The 26,470-nt window shown below is 38.5% G+C and overlaps 1 protein-coding gene and 2 pseudogenes across 4 annotated transcripts in view; all 3 read right to left on the reverse strand.

Annotated features, from left to right (window-relative positions):
* Septin7 (septin 7) overlaps positions 1-26,470 on the reverse strand; it is a 96,035-nt gene that overhangs the window by 23,878 nt on the left and 45,687 nt on the right. For all 3 annotated transcript variants that reach the window (XM_087196420.1, XM_021254590.2, XM_021254591.2), the window contains 3 exons: positions 14,889-14,995; positions 5,735-5,835; positions 4,419-4,553 (listed from right to left, as the gene is read on the reverse strand). In XM_087196420.1, the coding sequence (XP_087052546.1) occupies positions 4,419-4,553; positions 5,735-5,835; positions 14,889-14,995 (343 nt within the window). The remainder of the gene's footprint in view (positions 1-4,418; positions 4,554-5,734; positions 5,836-14,888; positions 14,996-26,470) is intronic.
* LOC110348248 (eukaryotic translation initiation factor 1 pseudogene) lies at positions 17,690-18,211 on the reverse strand (annotated as a pseudogene).
* LOC101722836 (mast/stem cell growth factor receptor Kit pseudogene) overlaps positions 17,690-26,470 on the reverse strand; it is a 33,117-nt pseudogene continuing 24,336 nt past the window's right edge. Inside the window, exon 2 of the transcript XR_015445489.1 lies at positions 17,690-25,713. The product of XR_015445489.1 is annotated as a mast/stem cell growth factor receptor Kit pseudogene (transcript). The remainder of the gene's footprint in view (positions 25,714-26,470) is intronic.

Consider the following 26,470-nt stretch of genomic DNA (forward strand, 5'->3'; position numbering starts at 1 on the left):
GCCATCCACATTGCAGCCAAAGATGGAGCCATTACTTGATTGGAAACCACACTGAAGGCTGGATTCCTCAGCCAGCGTGGCTCATAAGGCTTAAAGACAAAGGTTCTCCAGCTGGCCTCATCTCTCAGCATTCTTGGCCTATCTTGTGCCACATCCTTCTGAACTTCTTCTCACAATTCCCACAGGACAGGAGCTCTGCCTGGAACATCCTCTAATCCCACCATCTTCTGAACTACCCTGCCTGATTCCTATTCATCCTTTTGGCCCTGGATCCCAGTCTGGTTTCCAATCCTCTTCTAAGACAAGGTGTTTTTCTAGTTGGCCACACACTTAATGTGTGATACAGTAATCACCCTATTTGTTTTTCCCACCTTCTCACTAAAAGAGCATTCCCACTGGGGAGGTTTGTATCTCATTCATCTATAGTTTTAGCACCTAGCATAATGCTGAAGAGTTGGTGAAGGGGCTCAAAGATTTGTTGACAAAAAAAAAAAAAGTAAACTAGATTTTCTTTATGTCCTTTAGTAAGTATAAGTGAAAACCAAAGAAAGTCCTTAGATCTAGAATATACTGGGGACTAAAAAATAACATTCCCAAGAATAAATGAAAATAATAAAAACATTTTGCATAGGAATATTACTCTAAGGTGGTATTCCTTTTTTTGTGTGTGTGGTACTGGGGATTGAACCCAGGCCTGTGCACTGAGTTACATATTCTTCATCCCTTTTGATTTTTTGAGACAGGGTCTCACTAAATTGCCCAGGCTGAGCTTGAATGTGTGATCCTCCCACCTCTTCCTCCCAGAGTGGTAAGATTACAGGCATTCATCACAAAGCCTGGCTAAAGTGGCATATCTTAATTTTTATAAAACAATGAGAAAAACAGAATAAACACCTTTGTTTTGATTTTATTGATGAATACTGACTTAGTAATTAAATTGCCTATATTTTTAAATAAATAGAAATAAACATACAGCTAAAATTGGGATCATCAGGACACAGAGTTTAAGAAGTTAGAAGAATATAGACCACATATAATGGTGAGGCTGACCAGCACAGAGAAGGGAAAAGGAAGGCAACAAATATGGAGAAGTCAGCACCTGCTCCAGCTCTCCTTATCTTGAACACCCTGGAATTTGTTACAAGCATTCAGAGAAGAAGGGACATTATGGAAGAAGGACTGTGGTTGGAGTAACTGCACCATCTGTATTACTTCAAACAGTGCCCTCATCTCATTGGTGCTAACAGAAATCTTATTCACCTCTGTGAAATAAGTAAGTTCTGCTTCTTTTCATCAATCATTACATTCACTAAGTATAAAGCCATTTATATGGACAATTCAGTCTCAGGTTTCTAAATATTTAGCTGGTTTCCCAGTTTATACTCACGAAAAAGTTAAATTACCAGTGCCATGTTAAGCCATTATAGCATAGGTTTATTCACAGATTCATATCTCCTTTTATATATTTATGTCTGTTTAAAGCAGTGAAAAAAGCAGAATTCAGTTAACTTAAAATTTTAATAAAACTTAAGAGCATTTAATATAAAAAAAGTCAAATCCAAGTTAACAAGCTTTATATTTAAAAGGAAAACAGAAGAATTCTGGTTTAATTCTGTTATTTATTTATTATTCCACCTCAACTTCTAAGGAGACATTTAAAAATAATCATGATAGGTAATCAAGAAAGTCAACATCTAAAATATAAAACATTAAGACCAGAAAACATTTAAATCAGTTTAAAAATTAAACTGTAGGGGAAAAGGTAAAACCCAGTGAAAGTCTTGATAAAACTCTTATGCCTGTTTAAATCGGCACATAAATTTCAGAAATTTACATAATGTCAAGAGCAGAAAACATTTAATTCACATGTGGATTATAGATACAGGCTGAAATTTTTCTTTAGTCCCTTTATTTTTACCTCTTCATCATCAAACTCAATTTTTAAATCTTGTTTTTTGTTTTTTTTAATTTGGGGGGGGGGGGTACCAGGGATTGAACTCTGGACCTTGCACTTGCGAGGCAGGCACCGGAACCACTGAGCTAAATCCCTGGCCCCAAATCTTGTTTTTTAAAACAGAATGTTCTTTTTAGAATTCACATTCAAGGAAAAATTATAGCAAAAAATGACTACAGGACAAATGGTAAATATTTATTTGTGTGTATATATGTATTTATTTCTAAGGGGAAAAAATGGCATAAAACTCACTGAATGACACTGATCTTTTTTAAAAATGGTAATCAATTTTAAAAGGATAAAATAGCATTCTAAACTGGGTATGCTAATGCACATTTGTAATCCAACACTTTGGGAGGATGTGGCAGGAGAATCCAAGTTCAAGCCCAGCTCTGGCAACTCAGCAAGACACTGTCTTGGGAAGGGGAGGTTGGGGTGGGGTCGCTGCTCCATGCCAAGGCCCTAGGTTCCATCCTCAGTACCACAGAAACAAACAAACAAAACCACCCTGCATGCAGTGATGACATGTGGGATAAGGCATGAGGAACTGAAAATACACTGGTGGGCCCATTTACTATTAATTTAAAATCCAGATCTTTCTAAAAAGGGAATCTAAGGAATCCCCAAATAAGACAGAAAGGCCTTGATTCATTGACAGGACTCCATGGAGTCCCAGTCTGTAAGAAAAGAGTATTTGGAATTGTACATAAAATTCAGTGTTGGGGCCAGGGTTGGGGTTCCGCCACCTGCCTCACAAGTGCAAGGTCCCGAGTTCAATCCCCAGGTACCAGAAAAAAGAAATCAAGTGCCATATTCTTTCATTTAATCTATAGCATCACATACCAATGGGCAAAATTTTGCTCCATTCCTAAAAATAATTAAGCTGAGAAAGTATTCAAATGCACATTTTTATACATGGGAACTCCCATACTTTGTGACCAACAAGAAATGGCTCAAAGCCACTACACTTCATTTGAATCACAGAAAAAAAATTTCTCTTAACAACAACAACAAAACCTTTTATTTCCCATGCAATTTTAAGAAATAAATTTTCCCCAGGGAGGTGGGAGGAATGTGATTTCATGAGAATTACTAAAACTTACTTGGAGAGACTCCAAAAGATACAAACTGACTAATTTCTATTGACTTAACTGTAGTTTGAAGATTTCATACAGCTGACTTCCAGGAAAGTTAAACCAAATAAAACATAATGATTTTTAAAAATGTGATATTCAAGAAGCAGCTACCCAAGTACTCATAAAATGCTACACAATGTGTCGTATTTTTCAGATTACTTTTTTTTCAGCTTTTTAAGTAGATGAGTCAAGTTAAGTGATAGAAAACTTCTCAAAACACTGTAGAATATTAGATATAAAAGAAACATTTTTCACCACTCCAATCTGACACTGCAAAAATGGTAACTAGATAATTACGGCTCCCTGTTGTACCAAGAAAGTGAGTGAAAATGAGCATCAGACCATCTCTCCATCTAGGAAAAAGATGGAGAAAGAAGCCAAAAACAAAAGAAAGGTGAGGGAACTGGTTTGCAGTACTGTCATTTGGATGTTAGGTGACAATGCTATTTGGTCTGAGACTATACCACAATCTAGTTCCTTTTGGTGGAGAGACATGAGGTGGCTGGACTATGACAGCCATCTGTCCTACAAAAAAGTCAAGAATAGTAAATAGAGGGCTGGAGATGTGGCTCAGTGGTGCCATGCCTGTCTGGCAAGTGCAAGGTCCTGAGTTCCATGCCCAGGACCAGGGGAAAAAAGAAACAAAAAAAACCCAGAACTATCTGCAACTAATAATGACACGTATTTAGTCAGAATGACAAAAGAGTACAAAGAGTAACAACAAATGGTGTACATGCTAACTACTAACAAGAATAACAATCAGATCAGATGAACATCTAGCTACTTAAGAGGCTGGCACTGACAGTATGAAACCTAAAAGGTGTGATGTTCAGCACTAAGGGAAACAGGAGTCAACAGACTTTTATTGAAGAAAGAAATGGCACGAGAGAACACTGGGACTTAAGCTCTGATTACCTTTTTACCAGACTTCTACTAGCATGCTGGGAATCCCTGAGAGTATGTCTAAACCCCGTGGTTACTGCTGTTCCTCCTTATTTGGTAGTTCAATGAGTGACAAAATAAAGTCAAACAAAAACTAAAGTAGTCAGGTTGAGACTTCAAGCCATTCTAGAAAGTTGGTTTCCTACCATGAGGTGAGATCCTTGAGTGTGAAGACCTAAGGAGCAAAATCATTAGCTTTTGTAGGGTTTTTGAAGGGTTGTCCGAAGCCATTTTCCACGGAATTTGTTACTTTATAATTAGTCTAGTTATGGCTCTATAGACATCAGGATTCTAAAGATGCACAAACAACAACAGCAGTAGCAGCAGCAGCAGCAGGAGCAGCAGCAACAACAATAAAGCACCAGAAGCATCAAGGTACTACTGACCCATGTCCTGAAGGAGCAATGAAGTATAAACAACACTGCACCCTATTATCAGGCATCTGACGTCTGTTCACTCGCGATTCTGCGTTTAGGTAATCCTCAAACTTACTATCAATGTAGTCAATCACAGGCTGCCAGCTGTAGAATGTAGATAAACAAAATGATTAAGTTCCAATTCTATAAATGAATGAACAACTAAAGACAATTAGAGGACAATGATCAATGTTTTTAATTAGGTAAATGCCAATGTACCAGCTGAAGATATCTCTAATTATTCTTCACACTGATTCAAAACAGGTAAAAATTATACTACATAAATCTCCATTATTTGGAAACTTTCAAAATCAAAGAAAATGAATTATTTACTATCAAAACACAGCTAATTAATTATCATAGTATTTGCAGTCATAACTATATCAATGCTAAGATACTTTACGATGTGAAAACACATCTAGTTTTAAACTTCAAATGAAGAGCTTAATTCAAACAACAGAAAAAGCTCATGGTGAGTTTATGTGTTTTAGAGTTGAGAGAAAATTAACTCAAAAGCAATGTAGAATTCAAAAATAGAAATATTATTTATAAAGTACTAAGAAAATTGCTTCAGGCCAGGTGTGGTGCTGCACACCTGTAATCCTAGCACTTGGGAGGCTGAGGGAGGAGGACCGCAGTGAGTTTGAGGCCAGTCTGAACTACACAGTAAGACCCTATCTCACAAAAAAATAAAATAAGGGGCGGCCTGGGATGTAGCTCAGTGACTCCACACCTGCCTGGCAAGTGCAAGGTCCCGAGTTTAATCCCTGGTACAGCAAAAAAAATAAAATAAAAAATGAAATTGCTTCAGACTAAAGTTTCATGGGTATTTAATGTACTTATGACTTAAGAAAAAACTGAAGGCCTAAAAATTAGGTAAATTAGGATGTGACAGAAAATAATATATACAAATGGATATAACTGCAGTAGAGCAAAAAGTTTTAAACTGTGGGAATTAGTGTTTTTAACTATATTGTTTTAAAATTTGTCTTAAAAATAATTTTACAATAGGTATTAACTCTACTGTATAAAAAAGGAAATGATCCAACATTTCCAAGTAAGTGGCAAAGATGGTACATGAACAAGTTCAATGATCTTTGCTAGGTAAGAAGTTTTTCTTTTTGGTACCAGGGATTGAACTCGGGACCTTGCACTTGCGAGGCAGGCAGTGGAACCACTGAGCTAAATCTCCAGCCCAAGAAGTTTTAAAATATTAAGCAGAAAAAGTCTAACCTCCCCAGTACTCCAAATACCCTGGGAAAGCAATGAAGATGAACACTTCTTACCAATTACTATTATCCACTGCATCTCCAAATCCTGGGGTATCAACTATTGTGAGCAGCAACTGAACACCACCTTCTTTGACTAAAACTTTGGATTGTTCCACCTGTAAGAGTCATTGGTGCAGATGTTAATATCATTACACCAGTGATTTCCTACAAGGAGTAAAATGTAGAGATATTCAAGTTTATCAAAACCAATCTGGAAACTACAAATTAAATCTATCCCATTTTCTTCAGAATCAATGACTGTGGACACTTGAGTCCTAGTTACTTAAAAGAAAAGCACATATATAAATAGTAAGCCAATCTCTTTGTAAATTCACACTTCCTTAATGGCTCATACTTGGTGTAACAAAGGAAAGCAGAACTGATAAAGTGGTAATAACCTCCAAACTCTTATAGTACTTGTATTACCCAAATGCATGTTTGCAATACAAATAAACATTTTTGAATGATTCAGTAATTTAGAGTTCAAATGTGATTAATTAGACATGCACATCAAATACACCATTTAAAGTAAATGTCTTCCTGGACTATCTTCAAGTAGTTTGGGCCAAACTACTCAAGTGAACTTTCTACCATTCCCAAATTTTCTCAGCATGGCTGTGATTATATTCCTGTAATGACTAAGACCCAAACCTCTTCTCAAATGTGATACTCCACATTCTGGACAATGCAATGGGCATATGTCCAGAAAGTAAAAATACGTATTCATTTTTTTAAAAAATGTTGTTTGAGAAAGTCTTAAACACTAACAATAGTTCCTGACACAACTGAAGAGCTTCTGTAATCCCAAGCTCTGTATCAGAAGGTAGACATCACTCATCGTGAACACAGGCTGTGGGTAATGGCAAACTATCAGCTTTTAGGAGCCTGAAATAAAGCAAACACTTCATTCAAGTGGAAAAGGGGAGTAATTTCTCTAGTTATCAAGTGTCTGCCAAGGCTAGAGGCCCCATGTATGCTGACAGGCTAACTTAAGAGACAAAACTTATACTCAAAATTGAGTGTTAAATGTCATAAAATGGCACAAAGGCAGACGATGAAACTTAGGGGAAAATGTGATGAAAAGTAACATTTTTGGTAAAAGAGGTTTATTATCAAGAAAAAAAATTATTAAAACTGAAAAAGCTGCCTAAGATTTAGACATTCATGTCTTTGCAGGGCTTCCTATCTTTTATTATTTTTTAGCTTAGGATACATTTTTTATTTTATGAAAACGTTTAAAAATTTGATTAACGAGATAATAAGAGAACAATAGTTAACACACCAACACACCGGGTATCATCATCTTCAAAGTAGTTATTCAGAGACAAAAAAGATTCTCTTTTACAAAGAAGAAACAGATAACAGTACAAAACTTTTTCAATGAACTAAGAGAAACTAGTAGTATAAATGAAACAAATCAGCACACACATTAAACTTTTTTTTGGTACCAGAAATCGATTCAGAACCTCGCGCTTGCCAGGCAGGCACTGTGCCGCTGAGCTACATCCCTGGCCCCACATTAAACTATTTTTAACACAACAGAATGATCAGTGTTCTTCAATCTGCTTTGATCTTGGTATAAGAGACCGGTGAAACGTTTGAGCATGCTGAATATAATCATATTTATCTATGAAATATGTACTATTAGATAAATTAAATATTAATAAGTAATTTCTCTGTAGATTAAAAAGTATTACAGTTTAAATAGGAAGTGTCTCCCACAGACTCATCACGCTAACCTCATCAATGGTTGATCCACCAGTGAGCTCCCGGCTGCATGGGCTGCTGGAGGTGGGGCTTGGTTGGAGGAGGGGGTTAAGCAGCACGCCTTTGAAGACTACACCTCTCAGGTTTGCCTCCCTCTCTGCTTCCTGGCTGCCCTGAGGTGGAAGGCTTTTTCCTCTGCCACACCCTTCATCATGGCTCTGCCTTGAAGCCAGATGACTATGGACTGAAAGCTCTGAAACCATGGGCCAATGTAAACCTTTTCTCCTTTAAGTTGTGTATGTCAGATATTTTGTCCCAGTAATGGAAAAGTTGGCTAATGTAAAAAGTAAATACCAATAAATAAGTTGTGATATTTATTAATGTGAGATTATCAAAACAGAAAAATTACGGAGGGGCAGGGGAAAGAAGGGGATGGAATTAATATGAGCAAATGAAAAAACGGAAACAAAGTCTTTGTAAATAGGGAAGGATGGAGGGGTTGAAGGGAAGGCAGGGGAATGGAGAAAAAATAAGAACCAAGACATCTAATGTAAAAGTGAAAATTTCCAATGATGAATGTCATTATATTGTATACCTAAAATGTACCAATAAAATTAATTTTTAAAAATTAAATATTTCATGCATCTTAGAAAAATAACATTTTATTTATCTGTGATCCTCCAGTCAAAGGATGACCTGGTCAAATCTAACATGTCAAAATATATCGAGTTCACACTGAACTTCTTCATAAAAACAGGTCATTTGTTTATGGTAATAGTCACTAAAGCAAAAATGCCCAAAGTAATCATATCATCCTTTTACTTGATGCAAAACATATTTGTTCTACATCAATATTCTCCCAATTTTATTTCACACCATTTCTATTTCTTTATTAATAAAGTGCATTTTATTAGTGACACACTATATACTAATCACACACCTGACTAAAACAGCTTAAACTTTAAGATGTTTTCTTATTTGAAACAAAGCCAGGGATGAGGAATACAGCTAAAAACAAAAATTAAAAATAGTTCAACAACTTGTTTACTGACTTGATAAAAAAAAAATAAAGTCTACTTATAAAGCATAAAGCTTCTTTTCTTATCTGGCCTATGAAATTCTATGTTATCCATACATGGTCAAATACAAAGAAGTCAGTACCATATGGAAGAGATCCAGAAAACATAACTTTAAACTACTGCCACTCACAGGATCCAGTATATCCCATCATCTGCTTTCTCAAATATTCTCATGGGATCCACGGAAAACAAATTAGTTCAAGTCCAGGAATTTCAAACTTTTCTTAACAAATCTATTCCAAATGGCCATTTTCCCATGCACTTTCCTAAGCAGGTCACACCAGCATATTTCACTCACAGTTCTCTAAGATTAAATGCATAATTTAATACCAAAGGAATGAAAGAAGGGCCATTTTTCAACCACTTCTTCTTGAAAAGTAAATAAAACTAAACCCATTATATTGTTTATGTATAATTAATTTATCAAGGCCTCTTTGGCTTCCTAGATTCCAGAGTGGAAACAGTCACACCTCCATAACCAAGACTGCTAAGTACATTAAACTTTAACTATTTTTAAACAAAGTATTATTAAAAATGAAAGAGAAATGACCAATACAAAAATTATGCCTGAAGCCTACTTCATTTTCAGCAAGACCTAGAACCACCTTAGTTTACTGAGGAGAAAGCTTATCTGAAGTTTCTAATTCTGTCTGCTACTCTTGTACCACTGCCTACCACTTCCCAATTTCCTCATAGCAAGACCTCAAATCCCTTGCTCTTTTCATTTTCTAGTAGCAAATCCATGCCCAGCCTCTCCTCTGCCTTTCCAGCCCATAGGCCATTTGAGAGTAACCCAGAAAGATCTACCCATCTTTCTGAAGTTACCATAAACTTCATGGCCTTCAACCTCAACAGGAGTTTCTCTACCATCTAACCTCCCTTTCCATGCTCCCTAGTCTCATGTCCCTCACTTCCCCATTCGGTTCTTCCCAAGCCCCCTACTCCGTTACATCCGTCACTATGTTCATCAAGGTACCTCACCTCCACTTAAGAGACTCGAGAGGCATAATTTGTTTGAATCACCACTGAACCTCCCCTACCATTTAATGGCACAGATCTTTTTCTTCCTAAATCCAAATTTCTCAATCTATGCCAGGGATCTACTCCCTTTCTATTTCTGAATCATCTTGGCAACTGTTTAAACCACTTCCTCTCTATACTCATCTTCTTGTCTCTTAGAAATGGGCCCCAGAGGATACAAACATTCTCAGGTCTCTGTGGAATAACCACCCTCTCCTTTAGGTCTTTGCATTCACTTCCGGTATTCCTTCTCCGCCTCTCCTTCAAGGCGAATGCCCATCTTCACTGCCTCACTTGCCACTCAAGTCTCGTCCCAGCCTCTTGCTCTCTCTCCCAGTCACTGCACTGAAATCTGTGGTGCCAAGGCCATCTCTGTGGCACCCTGCTCACTAAATCACAATTGTTTGTGTTTTTCACTTGAGATCCTTGAGAACTTTGTGCCTATCATCTCAGCCCCAAAACCTGGTATGAAAAGCATTCAGACATCTGCTATGTCAATGGCTCAGAAAAATAAAAACTGGGCTGTTATTTATAGGAAAGTATCCCAACTGGGGTCTCCAAAAATGTCACAAGGAATTTACAAGGCACGTTATTCTAGGGCTAGGGACAACATCCACTGCTTTCATCTTTACTCACCTCCAGAAATTTTGTACCCATTTAATCTAAAGTAGCAATTTACAGTACATCACAGATTAAGAAAGTTTTAACATGGACCCACATAAAGTTGCCAATTAACATAAAAAACAAAAAACCAAACACTGTCACTTCACAAAAGACTTATCCTAATATATAAAAAGACCTATAGATTTAATCTTAAATTTTAAAAGCTTTCCCCAAGGGCCGGGGATTTAGCTCAGTGGTTTCGCTGCCTGCTGCGCAAGCGCAAGGACCCGAGTTCAATCCCCAGTACCAAAAAAAAAAAAAGTTTGCCTCAAGGAAAAACAGCTGATAATCTTTCACTGATGTAAAATACAATTTTCAAATACAACAATTTGTGAAATAAAATTTTGCTTCATCATTTGTGATATTTTTCTTAAAATCTTTGTCAATCTGGGAATCTATATTTGAGGTCAGAATATAAAGTGCAGTTCACATCTCTGATTTCTTTCCTGCCCCTTCACTGTAATCATCTGTTGGGGGAAACAGAAGTAATGTGGCACTACTTTGTGCAACTGGAAATATTCTGAAAGTACTAAGGAAAAACTCTTCCCTCTCCTGCCTCCTCCCCACAGACAGGAGGAAAGCACAGCAAGGCAGCACACTACAGAGCAGGGGGTTCTCAAAGTGTACTACCCAGAAGGCAGGAGCACAATCTGGGAACTTATTAGAAATGCAAATTATTTGGGCCTCACCTCAACCCTAAAGTATTGTAAATTCTGGGAGGACTCAGCAATCTGTGTTAACAGTCCTCCCAGGTGACTGTGATGCAGTTCAAATTGGAGAACCACTCGAAAGCAGCATCAGCTCATGCCTAGAAATGCACAGCTCAGGGTCCTTAGGTCTAAGATAGAGCTTGGGAATTAACTGCAAAGTGCTTCTGAATTAAGAGTGAGAACTTCACTCAAACCAGAACCGCTGATTTATAGGAGTCTGAGAATCGGTTCTTTGAACATTTGCTTATCTTCCAAGACTGTGAAAGTGAACACATTTCTCCTTTAAGATACAGTGTTGGGCCAGGGATTTGGCTCTGGTTTCGCCGCCTGTGTAGCAAGGACCTGAGTTCAATACCCGGTACCAAAAAAAAAGATACAAGTGTTTTGTAACTAGATAATGCTCAGGGAGGAGACTATGAGATTGTGGTCTTACTTAAAATTGTACTTCCTACTTGGCCATATCTCAGGAGAGGAAGAGGGAGGGGATGGCAGGAGGGGTGGATGGAGGGAGAGAGAGTGTTCTTATAGCTGGAAGGGTTCCAAAAAGCCTTCAAGTTAGGAAAATTGCAGACACTTGCTTTTTGAAACTCAAGACTGTATGTTTTTACTGGTCTGAGATGTCTAGGCCAAGACATAACACTGGTAACCACTCCTCTGCACTGAGAGAATTTATTAGCTTCCAAAGGCAGATCATCTCTAGACTACTGGGCTTGGTAAGGAGCCAGCTGGCCAGAGAAGATGACAACATTCCATTTTCTAACTACATCCAGCCCTCTTGGATGCTTGGGCCTGTAACATGTTATGTTCTCTCCTGGGTAAGTGGGCAAAAGAGTTTAGATGATCTTCAACTTGTTTCTAGTATACAAAGAAACACTTCCCGGTTCAGTCAGGAGAGAGGAGTTCTCTGGGATTCCAGTCAGGATCAATGTGGTTATCGGACACGACAGGTCTTATTGTTCACGGAGAAGAAAGAGCGAACAGTAGTGCACAAGCCTCTGTCTTCACCACAATCTCCCCTGGCTCAAGACGGAAGTCAGGAAGACATTCACAACAGAAGAGGACACTTGCGGGGTGTTTCTTAAAGGAAGCTAAGTCTGTTTAGACAGTGTGTTTAGCTAGGCCAAAGTGAGAAGAACTCTAATACACTGAGGGTGTATCACAGCATCTGCAATGGGAAAAGATCTGCAATGTCCAAAATGCAAAGGATACTACTCAGTAAGGAGCTCCTGCACGTCAGAAAGAAAAAGATAGGAACTATTAAAATGACAAGAGCACTTCAATGAAACCTAAGCAGGTAATGACCCATTCATACACATCAGAAGTGAAAGGAAATAAACAGAAATAAAATGCCTTTATATTTTTATACATAACACACAACATACAACAGAAGTAAATGCCTATGTCCACAAAAAGATATGCAAGAATACTCATATTAGTGAAAAATTCAAAACCCAAATGCTTATCTAAAATAAAAGGCATACTGTGATACATTACAACAAAGGAATAGTACACAGTGATGAAAAAGAGCTACAATTACCACCAAATGAATAAATAATACCGACATAATCTTCATTGAAAGAAACAAGCTATGAAAATATGTCTTAATGATGTTCAAGTATAGGTAAAATTACTTTATGGAAATAGAAGTTAGCAAGGTGTTTATCCTTAGGAAAGGTGAGAATGACACTGGATTGAGAAGGAACAAGCAAAAAGACTTCTGGGATGGTAGAAATGTGTTATGTATTTTTTACTTTCTTTTTTTTTTGGTACTGGGGATCGAACTTGGGTCCTTCCGCTTGCGAGGCAGGCAGCGAAACCACTGAGCTAGATCTCCGGCCCAAATGTGTTACATATTTAATTGGGATATGATATGCTTATGGAGAAATTCATAAAACATTCTGCTTAAATGTGTGGCCCTTTCTTTCCTGAAAAGCATTTTAATGATTATAAACACACGCTAACTATAAAACTGAGAAAATATGATAAAAAAGAAAAATGAAAAAAATTCACAATCACACAATGGGGGAAATCAGTGATGAAAAGTTAATATACATCCTATTTAACAGACTTCTGCAACATGTGGCCCAGAAGAGAATAAGTACAGTTCTATTATGAGTGATCTCATTATCTGAGTCTTGCTTTGCTGAACACACCAAGCTGGACTTCTGTGGACTCAACTCCCAGTATTACATGTATCAGTGCTTTCATGTGTTCAGCCACTTGCAAGAATTACTGCCTGGGTGCATCAAGAGAGCAACAAGTACCCTTGTCTTGTCTTTATTCAAATAAAACATGGAAAAATACAAAACTTCCATGAGTTCACTGACCTCCATCATCTACCCAACAGTTTACTGAAATTTCACACATGGAACCTAAAAGGACATTAAAACCTCCTTGAGCCCAGTTTGCAAATCCAAACCTAATAAATAGCAAACATGCAATTAATTTTTTAAAATTTCTTCTAAGAAATTTACTAATGGGTATTTGATGTTATAGTCATATGACCTATACGGCATTTTCTACGTTCATTTAACTGCCTTCACGTATCCTGCATCTATGATGAAGAAATGGCTTTAGTGATCAAATTCTTTGACTTCACTTTGTCTTAACTGCCTCATTGGAAAAAAATGTTAGAATTTAAAAGGAAAATGAAAATAAACCAAAAGAAACTTGATAATTTGTTAGATGAAACATTATCCACAAGCCAGTGAAATAATAAAAGCAAAGTTAAAACACTCATTAAGAACTGGCTAATCCATTCAATTAGCCTTAAGTATCTACATATAAAATGCATATACATAGTCTTACAGAACACAGCCCACTCCAGCCTGTCTGGATTTGAACCCCATCTGTCGTAATCTTAGGCATATCCCCACCCTGCCTTCATGTCATCTGTAAAATGAGGGTAATACCTGCCACATAAAGCTGTAACATTCAAATAAGCTAACACATCTAACATGCGTAAGATGGCACCTGGAAGATAACTCACAAAAAAAGAAAAAAAAAGGATAACTGAGTGTTAAGTTTTATTATTAATGGAGGTCTGACATTATGCTGCAAGAACAATAAAGAGAACTGAGAAAATTTCCTCAGCAGAAATAATCACCAAGAATAATATCTAACAGATCTTTTACACCAAATATTTCTGAACTTATGATTGTATACTGTCAAATCCATTTAAAATTTCACATTCCAACTTACTGATGTTGAATTTAAATACCTAAATTAAGAAAATTAAAAAATTATCTTTCTCATTTAGGATTAAAATTTCCAGTATTGATTACAAAAGCCATTCAAGTTTTTAGAGAACATTTGTGTAAGTAATTTCAAATAGCAAACCCAATGAAGGTTATAAGAAAGAAAAAATAAAACTCCAACAATAAAAACAGAATAAAAACTCCTAGAACAATTACAAATTCTTAAGAAGAGATCAAATATTGACTTCCGAAACCACTTCTTAGGGTCCTTATGGTCTGCCCAATGTCAGGCTGTCCTTCCATCTTGTGTACCATGATAATCACTACTAGTCCTTAGGCGCAACTCTAAGGAGAGCTGTTCTTTACTCGCCTCTCTCATATACTGTGTATCCCTGCTTCAGTTCACCAACAATTGTCTCATTCAATACTTCAGAGCTGTGCTACCAAACAAAAATACAATGTGAGCTATGTAAGTGATTTTAAATTTTTAGTAGCCACTACACAGGCTTCTACTGAGAAGTGCAGATCTGGAGTCTATCCCTTTGCTATACAAAGTAGGATCCATCAGCATAACCTGCAAAATGCACTCGACCTCACCTCAGACCCACCTAAACAGGAACACAAGGTTAGGGTTTTTGTTTTTAATGTCTGAAGAGTCTTATTTGCCACCTAATATTGGGGCTAGGCCCAAATTTGTATCTTAGCTCTATGTTAGCAAATAAAACTTCATAGTATGAGTGTGTGCTGGCATCATTCCAGCTTATCATCAAATTCACATTACTAACATACATACCTGTACAGTCTTTTTTATTCTATGGGAAGGACCTGGATATTCTGGAGAATACAAATCTGTGAGGAATAATGAGTTGATTAATGTTGACTTTCCCAATCCAGATTCACCTAAAAGGGGAAAAAACGGGGGGAAAAAACTGTCAAATGCAGCCATTTCACCCAATGAATGCAATAACCAAACTTGATTCACTCAAGTACTTCTCGATCTAACAAGTAAATGACATTAGAAAATACAGTTCAAAGACTCCCTACCAAAATAAGTATTTTGCACTCAGTTTCTTATCAAATTAAGATTCACATTTACAAGAATTATTTTATAACTGCTTTAGTTTTACCATTTGTATTCTTTAAAAGTATGTACCTGATATTAGTCTACACTTTTAGCAGTAATGTATTCCTAGACATCAAAGTTAATTACTATGAAAAAATCCTAGTTGAAGTATTATATATTAACTGTTTCAGTGAAATAAAAAGTCTAAATCTTCATTATAGACAATAATGAATGACCAAAGCAAGAAATAATGTAGCTATAGAAAGGAGGAACTGCTGCTACAAAGAAAATTAATCACACTGCACCTCAATATAAAACTCGAAATCTCTCTCTCTCTCTCACACACACGCGTGCACAAACACACACTTTCTAATTTACTCCCCTATATACTAATCACCTTAAGGAAAAGGATACCTCTCCATGAACTAGAACTGCCCCTACTTGAAGCAGGAGGTACCGAAAGAAGGAGCATGGGCGTGATTTTCAACTTACTCTTCCTTGACCTTCCATGTCTAGTCTACACACAGCATCAAGTATACTGTTCATTGTCACCAAAAGATAAATAGTTTCAAGGTATAAATAGTACAAAGTTAAGGCAAATTATAAGTCATAATTAATATAGCACAGGTGAAAGTACTTGTTTTGTTTTTTGAGACAAGGTCTCACTATGTAGGCCAAGCTGGCCTCAAACTCCCAGCAGTCCTCCTGCCTCAGCCTCACAAGTGCTGGGATTACAGGGGTGTGCCACCATATCCAGCTAAAGTCTTTGAGGTTACTAATTCATTTATAGCAATAAGCATCTTTTAGCCTACTAACAGTCATATGGCTAGCTAAATTGTTCTTACATTAACTCTCAAACAAGATTCTTTCTAAGTGGTCTGGGCCCACCCCTGTAACCGAGGGGATGCCACTTTTTCGTAGACATAAAAACACTGGAAATGTTTTAAGTCACAGGAAACATAGGTTACTCAGACCTGTTTTGTTAATTCTACTTTCAATAAAAGCTTAAAAACTACAAAACAATCCAAGCATTTAGTGGTAATGAGAATTATCTACAATATTTAGAAACATAAAAATTGTACTATTTATAAAAGTATTTTGGGAAATTAAAAATAAAAGTGCATTTAAAAATTAACACACTAAGATTATGTTTTATTGGTGGTGGAAGAGCAGAGGAATACGAGAAAGCAGGACAAAAGGAAAAAGAGATGAAGAAAGTAACAGCATTAAAGACAACAAACCAAAGTGCAAACAGTGACTCTTCTGGGGTGGTAGGAGTATTTTTCAAGCTTTTCCACATTTCTAGTGTTCTAAATTCCCTTCAATAACATTGTATTCTGTTTTAATTTAGACAGTACTCTCAAGTGGTGATAGCAAAATGGCAAAAAAGCTTCAAGCTCTCGTTCTCTTACAGAAACATCAAAACACAACCTGAAATTAAGTGAATTAACCTAAGAGTGGTGAAAAGAGTGAAAGGTCTACAATAACAAAGCAAATACCCATATGTCAAAAAAAAAAAAAAGCCACGCACAGACTCTGGGCTCTTGCCCGCTGCCTTCTGTTCTTCTGCTGTGACTCAAGGGGGCAGCAGCCTAGGGACCAATTCCTTCCCTCAAGCCCATTAAACCTCTCTTGGGTCTGGGGAAGCTGGTCCTGTCTTGTCTAACAAGAGAAGCCCTGGGCACCTGATGTGAAAACTGCACAGGAGCTAAAAGTCCACTGCTAGGGCCATAGGTCATGGTAGAGGGCTAAACCAACCATGTAAGGACCCAAGAAAAGCAGGGTTGAGACTATGAGAAATTAAGACACTCAAATGCAGCCACACATACAAGGGGAAGGAAGAAACACATAGGCGTAGACAAAATACATGTGCAGAAAAGCCCTAAGACTAAGACCTTAAGCTTTCACCTTACACGGACCACTAGGCTCAGCGAAAGCCCAGCCAATGAGCAGAGGACTGTCCCAGCACTGTAACAGGGAAAAGGAAGGATTACACAGCTATATGATATCCAGAAAGCAAACTAAAAAGTGGCAAGTTAGTTCTTCCTTATTAGCATTTACATGTAAACTGAAGTCAAAATGGATAAAAAGACATGACCCAACTATATCCTATCTATAAAAGACTCACTTTAGAGCTAAAGACAAAAAAATAAGTAGAAAGCTGAGGCTGGAAAAGATACTCCATGTAAATTATAAGCAAAGAGGTAGGATGGCCTTGATAATATAAGACAAAACAAAGATGAAAAAAATACTGTTAGGAGTCAAACAAGGACTTTACATATTGATAAAAGGATTGATGGATATTGGGAAGCAGTAAGAAAATGTTCAAATGGGAAGGGGAGCAAGGGAGAGAGGAGGGGAAAAGAAGGGAAAAAGAAAGAATGGAAACAAAGCTTTCGCAAATAGGGTGGGGAAGAAGGGCTGAAGGCAGGGGAAGGGAACAGGGAAAAAAGAATAATCAAGATACAGGTACAAATTACCTATGATGAATGAGATCATTATGTACATCAAAAGTATACCAATAAAATTAATTTTTTTTTCATGGCTCTTTTCAGTTTATTGCATGTAGGAGTTACACTAGTCCAAGGGAAAGTGGACCCCAAATGGTTACATTATACAAGCCGTGAGGTTTTTAAACTCGTGACAAGGGACAGAAGGGATATTCTACTCATTGCAAGGAAATCCTCACTTAAGCTTCAATGAGCCACAAGCACTTAAAACCCATGAACCTCCAGCTGATCGTCCTTAGCCAGTCCAATCTCTACCAGGAACTAGCGTATGTTCTTGCGCTGGTCACCGTGGAGCTGGATTACTTCTCCATATTCTGGATGCTCGATTACAGTACCATTGCAGGCAAATTCCTTCTTAAACGCCTTCACCAGTTTCTTTTTATCGTAGTCAGCGATCCCTTGGACAGTGATAAGGGTCTTCCTGCCATTTCTCTGTTGGATTCTTATATGGATATAATCCTCAGTCCCGGCAGGAAGCAGGTCATCACCCTTACTTGCATCAGCAAAGGGGTCGAAAGAGTGGAGGTTCTGGATAGCGGACATACGATACGATTCCTTTTCCTCAGTGGAAATGGCCTGCGGAAGGCGGCTGGGGGAGAAGGCGGGCGGGGGTGGTGGTGGTACGGATCGCTGGGAAGCAGGGGGCTCAAGGGGGAGGCAGCTGAGTCCTCGGTGGCAGCTCAGTGACTGGGGCCAATAAAATTAATTTTTAAAAAAGAAACTGAAAGTTTAAAAAAATTATCTATTCACCAAATGATATGATAATTATAAACCTACATACACCTAACACCAGGACTTCAAAATGTGTAACACAATGATAGAAATTGTATCAATAATTATGGAAGTTTAAGAAAAAAAGTTGAGTGGAAAGCCTACAATTTAAAGAGAAATAATTAAATTTATTATTTCACCAACTTATTCTCTGTATTTCATATTTTCTAGACAAAATTATAACATGAACCATGACTATATTAACTGAGTGGTCTACTGAAGTAAACACTTAATATAATACAGGGTATCATATGGCCCAGAAAAAGATAATTTCAGAATCAAATTTAGTACTGATCTCTGGTTTCTAGCTACACAGTTATGCTTGTTGTTTTTAAGTTATTTGTACTTATTTCTGAGTTGATTTGGAGCAAAGTAAACTGTTCTTCATAACAGACTTCTAGAACTGCTCAATTTCCTCAATTTCAAGATACATGTGTACATCATCAACATTTCTAAAAACAAATGTCTCAGAATCAAAATGATCATCTACTGTATTTCTTACCTCCCCCAAATAAAATTTGATTATATGTTTCACTGCCTGTTCAGATGGGCATTGTAAGCAGAGATGAAAATCCTAAGAATTTCAGAGATGAAAAGGGGATCTAGGGACAGAAGCACAAGGAAAAGGGGAGGGGAAGTAAAAAGAATTAAGATGCAATGTGGATATGTACCAACTCCCCACAAAATAATGTATTCGATATGTTTCACAAACATGTACTAATAAAAAAATTCCCTATATAAAAAGAAAAAGACCATGAGGAAATGCCAGAGATCAAAAACATTATAACAGAAATGCAGATTATCACTGATGGACACAACTGATACAAAAATCTCTGAGCTTGAGGATATCTCAACAGAAACCGCCAAAACTGAAAAGCAAAGAGAACAATAAAAAAAGAGCATTATTCAAGCACTGAGACAACTATAATGGTATCAAGATAAATAGTGGGAATTTTGAAAAATTTCCAAGATTAATGAGAGATACCAACCACAAATCCAGAAGTTCAGAGACAACCAACAGGATAAAAGAGCAACAACAATAGGTATCATTTTTAAACAACAGAAAATCAAAAATAAGAAAAAAATCAGGGGAGGGGCACTTGTATACTGAGGGAGCAAAATATTTAAGTCAAAAGACAAAAAAAACCCAAAAAACTTCACTGTTATGGTTTATACCCAGATGTGCCCCTAAAGCAGTCATGGCAAACCTTTTAGAGTTTTCAAGGATAACAAACAGCCTGCTGCAGCATGCATGCCATAGGTTCACCAGCACTGCCCTAGAGCCTCATGTGATCACAGGTGAGACCTTTGAAAGGTGATCGGATTAAAGGCATCATAGCAGGCCTGCTCTTAGGAGGAGGGACCTGGTTGGAAGAGGTGAGTGACTGTGGCTGTGACCCAGAAGGGTCTATTTCCCTTCCTGGCTCCTCTCTAACTCTGCTTCCTATCTGCCATGAAATAAGCAACTCTTCCTCTGCCATGCCCCTGTGCCATACAGTCCTGCTTTGGAGCCAGCGGAGTATGGACTGAAACCTCTACTAACTGTGAGCCAAAATAAACCTCACCCCCTTTAATTTCCAGGTATCAACAAAGACAGTGACTAAGACACTCACTAACCTAGAATTTTGTATTCTGTGAAATTATCCTTCAAATATAAAGGAAAACTACATTCTCAAGACAAAAACTGTGGGAATTTGTTGCCAGCAGATTACTTTGGAAAAAATGTTAAAGTCATCTGGAGAGAAGAAAAATGATATGTGAGAAACCTGGATCTACAAAAGAAAGGAAAAGCACTAAAGATGGAATAATAAGTGAAGGTAAAATAAAAACTTATTTTTCCTGTTCTTTTATTTTTTTGGTACCAGAGATCGAACTCAGGACCTTGTGCTTGCAGGGCAGGCGCCAGAATCACTGAGCTAAATCCCCAGCCCTTTCCTGTTCTTAATTGGTCTAATAGATAAGTTTGTCCAAAATAATGCATTCAGAGAAACTAGAGACATTTATAGCTAAATGGATGCATAGTGAGGCCATACTCTTAAGTGAAATAAATAGGACACACATGTGTAAATACCGAATAGTTTCTCTAATGTGAGAAACTGAAAGTGTAAATAAAAATGAAAATGATTAAAATGAATAACTGATAATTTGAAATAGGCAAAGGTCCAAGGGTTTGGGGGTGGTGGGAGGGGAAGGGGAAAGGGAAGAAGGGAAAGGAAAAATTATGAGAAAGAAAAAAAAAATGGAATCAAAGTCTGTGTAAATAGGGAAGGGTGGTGGAGGTGAAGGGTCCACAGGTAATGGAGGAAAAAATAAGAACTAAGATACATCATGTTCAGGTACAAACACCCAATGATAAATGTAAATGTATTGTATACCTAAAACGTACCAATAAATATATAAATTAAAACAAAAACAAAATAATGTATTCACTTATACACAAGTTAAATGATCAGACAGACAGATCACTGGTACAGAATAGAGGGTCCATAAATAGAGTCCCATAAATAAAGTCAACTGATCTTTCCTAAAGGAGCAAAGTCGATAATACAACACAGCAAAAATAGTCTTTTCAACAAATGGCGCTGGAATAACTGAACATATACACTCTAAAATCTGAATGTAGACAGACTTCATATCCTTCATAAAAATCCAAACTGGCTTGTAGCTCTGAATGTGAAAAGCAAAAGTACGAAAATAGCAGATAATATAGGAGAAAACCTTGAAGACACAGGGTATAGCAGTAACTTTGTGGATACAGCATCAAATGCAAAATCCATGAAATAAACTACTGATAAGCTAGACTTCATTAAAAACAGAAAACTTCTGCTTAGTGAAAGACAATGCCAGGAGCAAGAGAAGACACCAACTGGGAGAAATATCTGATAAAGGACTGTTATCCAAAATATAATCGAAGTCAGGTATGGTGGTGCACACCTGTCATACCAGCACTCATGAGGCTGAGGCAGGAGGACTGCTGTGAGTTTGAAGCCAGCCTGAACTACATAGTGAAACCCTGTCTCAAAAAACAAAAACACAACAAAACAAAAAAATATATACACACACACCTACACAATTTAGTAATAAATATCCTCAGAGAGCAATGTGAGATTCTTTGGCATGAACTACAATGCATACTTATTAATCACCCCTGTGTATCAGTGACAAGGATTAAAGGGGCAAACAGATCAGAACTCCAACAGACTAGTGGGTAGACAGATAAGTGAGGTACCAGGAGCTCTAGGTATCTTCAGGATGGTGGAAAAAGAGAAAAATAACTTCTGAATCAGATGGGGAGCCAGTGGTTAAAGAAGGTGTCTAGTACAAGGTGACAACAAAGCTGCATCTTGAAGGATATATATATATATAAAAACAGAAGTTTGAATCAATGTTATTTATTTGGGTAAAACACAAATACACAGGCTCATCCTGGGAGCTACTAAATCAGTTTCCAGGGCAAGTCTTGGGAAACAAGCGATTCTGATCTAAACCAGTGCTGGAAAACCAAACCACCAGCCTGCATGCTGACCAAGAAAGCTTTAAAAAATAGGAGGAACATGAAGGCGCATGTAGGGCTGGCCTGAGGTGCAGTGAAGTGGAGGGCAAAGAGAAGTACAGTAGAAGGGAATCTTAGGACAATTTCAGGATTCTGATTCACACCTCCGTGCAGAAGCATAACAGAGGTGTTATCTGCATAGCCTTTAATGTCAGCTTGCTGGAGGAAAATCTCACCCTTTACGGTACAATTGATTCTAGTGCACACGCTATTTGCATTTTCGGTTTCCTTGCATATCACTTTGGCATAATAGTACAAACTGTGCCAATTAAACTAGATAATCCACGTGAAAGCTAAACACTGGCTGGTACAGAGTAAGTGACCAATGAATAGTAGTATTTCTGTGATATCATTTAGTGAGATTAAGAATACATGAACAAATCAACAACCAACCACACCTTTCAAACAGAATTGGAGAAGCATTGGAAAGAAATCTGGGCATCTAGTCCATTCCACCCTCTCTTTCTCTAAATCAGAACTTTTTTTGTTTATAGTGGGAGCTACTTTGCTTTTGGGAATATATACAGTTCGAACCTCTACAATGGGTTGGTGGCTGATGACAAGAAAATCATCAGCCACTAAAGTGTGCTCATAAAGTCAGGATTACAGTGGGGGACCCACTACCCTGGAACAAGATGCAAGTTGAAGGAAAACAAAAGGACCATGTGGAAGCCAAAAAACTGCGGACTGCTCCTGTAGGGGAGACCCCAAAAGCTCATCCTGCTCAGACATCGTCATGCACAAGGAAAGGCTGGGTAGAGGAGGTGCTGCTGCCGACTGAACTGACCCACACAGAATGGTCCACCACCACAGGGTTCTCTGGGTTGGGAGTACAATTGGCCAAGTTGGAGTAAATGTGATTGGTGCTATCAGAAATGTTTTTCAATGAGGTGAACAATCTTCTTGAATGTTGGCCTTTTTAGAGGATCAGCATCCCAGCAAGTCTTCATTATGTCATAAATTTCAGCAGGTGCATGCTCAGGGATGAGCATTCGGAACCCTTCCTTGATCATCTTGTAGAACTTGGAGTCAACTGGCATTCCAGGGTAGGGGCTGCTTCCTAAAGAGAAGAGCTCCCATAGAAAAATCCCATAGGACCAGACATCACTTTTAAATGTATACACGCAGTTGAAAATGCTTTCTGGTGCCATCCACTTCACAGGCAGTCGGGCATTTCCTTTCACCACATAATTAGAATCATTCTTGATATCTCTGGCTAGACCAAAATCACAAATCTTTGTGATTCGACCATGAGTAAGGAGGATATTTCTGGCTGCCAAGTCTCTGTGAATACAGTTCTTTGAGGCAAGGAAAGCCATGCCCTTTGCCACCTGGTAAGAAAAGCTCAGCAAGTCTTCCAGGTCCAGGGCCAACTCGTCATCCTCCATGATAGCAGGAGTCACATCTCTTTCTATGTATGAGCCTATTCTTGCCGATCTCCTTTTGTCTGCCTTGGTTGGGACAACATAAGAAATCGCAGGTTTCAAGTCCATGTACTCATTGGTACTGTCACTGCAGGAAGACTCCTCTGAATGCAGAAGGTTCTTATAAAGTGCTGCTTCTGCCTGATCTTCCTGCTTTGAGCAAATAAATGAATCACGTTTTCTTCTCAAAAAATTCAAAAGATCACCATAGCAACAATATTCTGTAATGACCAGGGTGGGCCCTCCAACAGTGCACGCTCCCAGGAGATTCACAATGTTCATGTGATTTCCAAGGTAACTCAAGACCTTGAGTTCAGACATGAGGGCCTCTTGTTCGGTTAAGTGGGCACTCGGCTTGAGCATCTTGACAGCAACAGTCACGGCTGCATCTGATTTAATTAAGCCATACGCAGTGGCTTCCACAACTTTACCAAAGGCGCCAACGCCCAAAGCCTTCCCAAAACTCAACCTGTTTCTGGGAAACTCCCATTTGTGATCATAAGGAAGTTGTGTTGGGTCTTTGTAAGCATAATTGTTTCCATTTATCTCAACAACCTTCCACTGCACTTCATACATGGGTTTCTGTAAATATTTGTAGGTGAGAACCATCACAATGATGCACATCATACCAGCTGTGATCACAAAACCAATCAGCAAAGGGGTGAACAGGGTGTGGGGATGGGTTTGTTCTTTAAATGCAAAGTTAAAATAGGCAGAAATCTTGCCCACATCATTGGAAGCCTTACACTCAACTGTGCCGTTGTGCCAGAACATGCTAGAATCTATGGAGCTCTGAACCAGGAGTTTTCCAAATGGTGGCACAGAGGAGTTCTGAATCTGCACATCCACCGGTTGTACAGAATTAGAACATTGCCGTTCCATTCCTGGACAAAAATACCAATCTATTGTGGGCTCTGGGAATCCTGCTGCCACACACTGGAGCATGCCATTCGTGAGCCTGGCATAAGTCAGGATTTCTGGTTTTGTGTTCACGTAAACAGTAAATGTCACGGAAGCATTGACATCAGAGTTGGACACGAAAAAAGTATAAGTGCCTCCTTCAGTCACTTTTAACCGGGTTAGATGAAGCTCGCTGACATATCTGATGTTACCTTCATTCTCAGACTTGGGATAATCTCCCCATTTGTTGGTGGAGGTCCTGTTCATACATATCCAGTGCTGGTGTTCAGGCTTGGGGTATGCCTCATATTCAACAATCAAATCTACATTTTCTCCATCATTTACAAATACAGTAGTGTGCATCATGGAGAAGATATTAATGAATCCTTTATCTACTACTTTCAAGGTTGTTGTGACATTTGCTGATCCAAAAGTATTATTGGCGTAACACATGAACACTCCAGAATCATTAACTCTTGTTGAGCTGATAGTCAGTGTTTCCTGACGTTCATAACTGAAGTCACCCAAATGCCAGCTATTACGTTTTACCTGTGCTTTAGTTAGCTGACTGTTCTCTTTTATCCACAATGCACCCACAGAACTAGACACATCTTTTATTGTGCATGTCACTGTAAATTCTTCCCCTTCCCGCAGAAGAGAGCTGTGTTTGGACACAGACACGAGTGGTATAGCTTTGATGGCTGCCCTCACTTTCAGGATGAACCTGTCTGACAGTACCAACTTGCCCTCCCGGTTGGCAGAGCAACGTAAACAGAGTCGATGGTAGGCACGCTTCACGTTTCTGATGGTGATGCCAGCCTTGGGGTCGGGGACAAACATTAGGTTCTTGGGGAGAGGTTTCCCCTCGCACTCCTTAAGGGAATAATTGGTCACCTCTGGGTCTGTCAGAGGACAGTGGACCAGTGTGTCACTGTCTTCTTTCCCATACAAGGGAAGGCCAATAAGGAAAAGCTTGGCAGGATCTCTAACAAATACATGAATGGAGCTGCTTAAGCCATCTCTGTTGATGCACGTGTATTTGCCTGTGTGGGCAGCCTCGGCTTTTTCTCTGATCCATTCACTGTCCTTATTCTCACTCACATCACCCAGGGTCTTGAAAGTCCATCTGACAAAGGCCGGATCAGTGCATGTCAGCCTGATCTGGTCACCAGCTCTGACTATTAACTCTGATTGTGCAGGAAGGATGGATGGGGGAGACGGTTCCCCTGGACTTGCAGATGGCTGAGAAGAACCTGGCTGGACGCGGAGCAGGAGGTGCAGGATGCAGAGAAAATCCCAGGCACCGTGAGCGCCTCTCATCACCGTGGCTGCGCTGGCTTCGGAGTTCCGTTCCACGTTTCAGCTCTCGCCCGAGTGCTGAAGTACTCACATTTGGCCTAAAGGATCCAGGATGATATGAAGATACATCAGGATTGGCAATTGAAACCTAAGCCCTTCATGTGGAAAATGGAACATTATTAGAACAAAGGACACAAATATGAACATCTGGCTTTATGAAATCTCATATTTCACACTGAGAATGAGACCTAGGCCAAGAAAAAGTGCCCCTTGAACATGAATAAAGACACAGCTGTGGACCACCACATGAGCTTTTGTACACCTGACCTGGTTTTTAAATAGAATTTGCTATTAGAAGTTGAACTGGAGACAAGGCCTCCCTAGCCAGTGTCTGGATATACTCATCTATAGATTGTGCGTGTTCATACATTGGAGGAGGAGCCCACAAGGTTTAGTTTCTGTGTACAAATCTGGCATTATGTCAGCTGTGTGTAGGAATAGATTGAGCCATACAAGTTTGAAGGAAACAGTTAATACTGGCTTTTTTTAAAAAGGAAAAAATGTAACTGTCAAGCAGTCATAACAAAAACCTCCTCTTTTAGCCAATGAACTCGCGCTTTCGATTGCCCAGAATAAGCCGCTAGCCTCAGAATAGCATTGTACTCAATGGATTTGATGCTGTTTGAAGAAGTTACTGATCTACCACAGGATTCTGCAGGAGTGAGAAAGCAGTGCTGTCTTAGTTTGGATTCTTGTATAGCAGGAAGTCAAAGTTAGATTCATCCTCCTTTGCAGACATGTCCTGGACATTGGGCCAGTATCTCATATAAGAGTGTATGTGTGTATATGCATGCA

This window comes from Heterocephalus glaber, unplaced genomic scaffold (genome assembly GCF_053883595.1).
Source record: "Heterocephalus glaber isolate CG9 unplaced genomic scaffold, H.glaber_assembly_v1.0 deba00001610, whole genome shotgun sequence".
NCBI lineage: Eukaryota > Metazoa > Chordata > Mammalia > Rodentia > Bathyergidae > Heterocephalus > Heterocephalus glaber.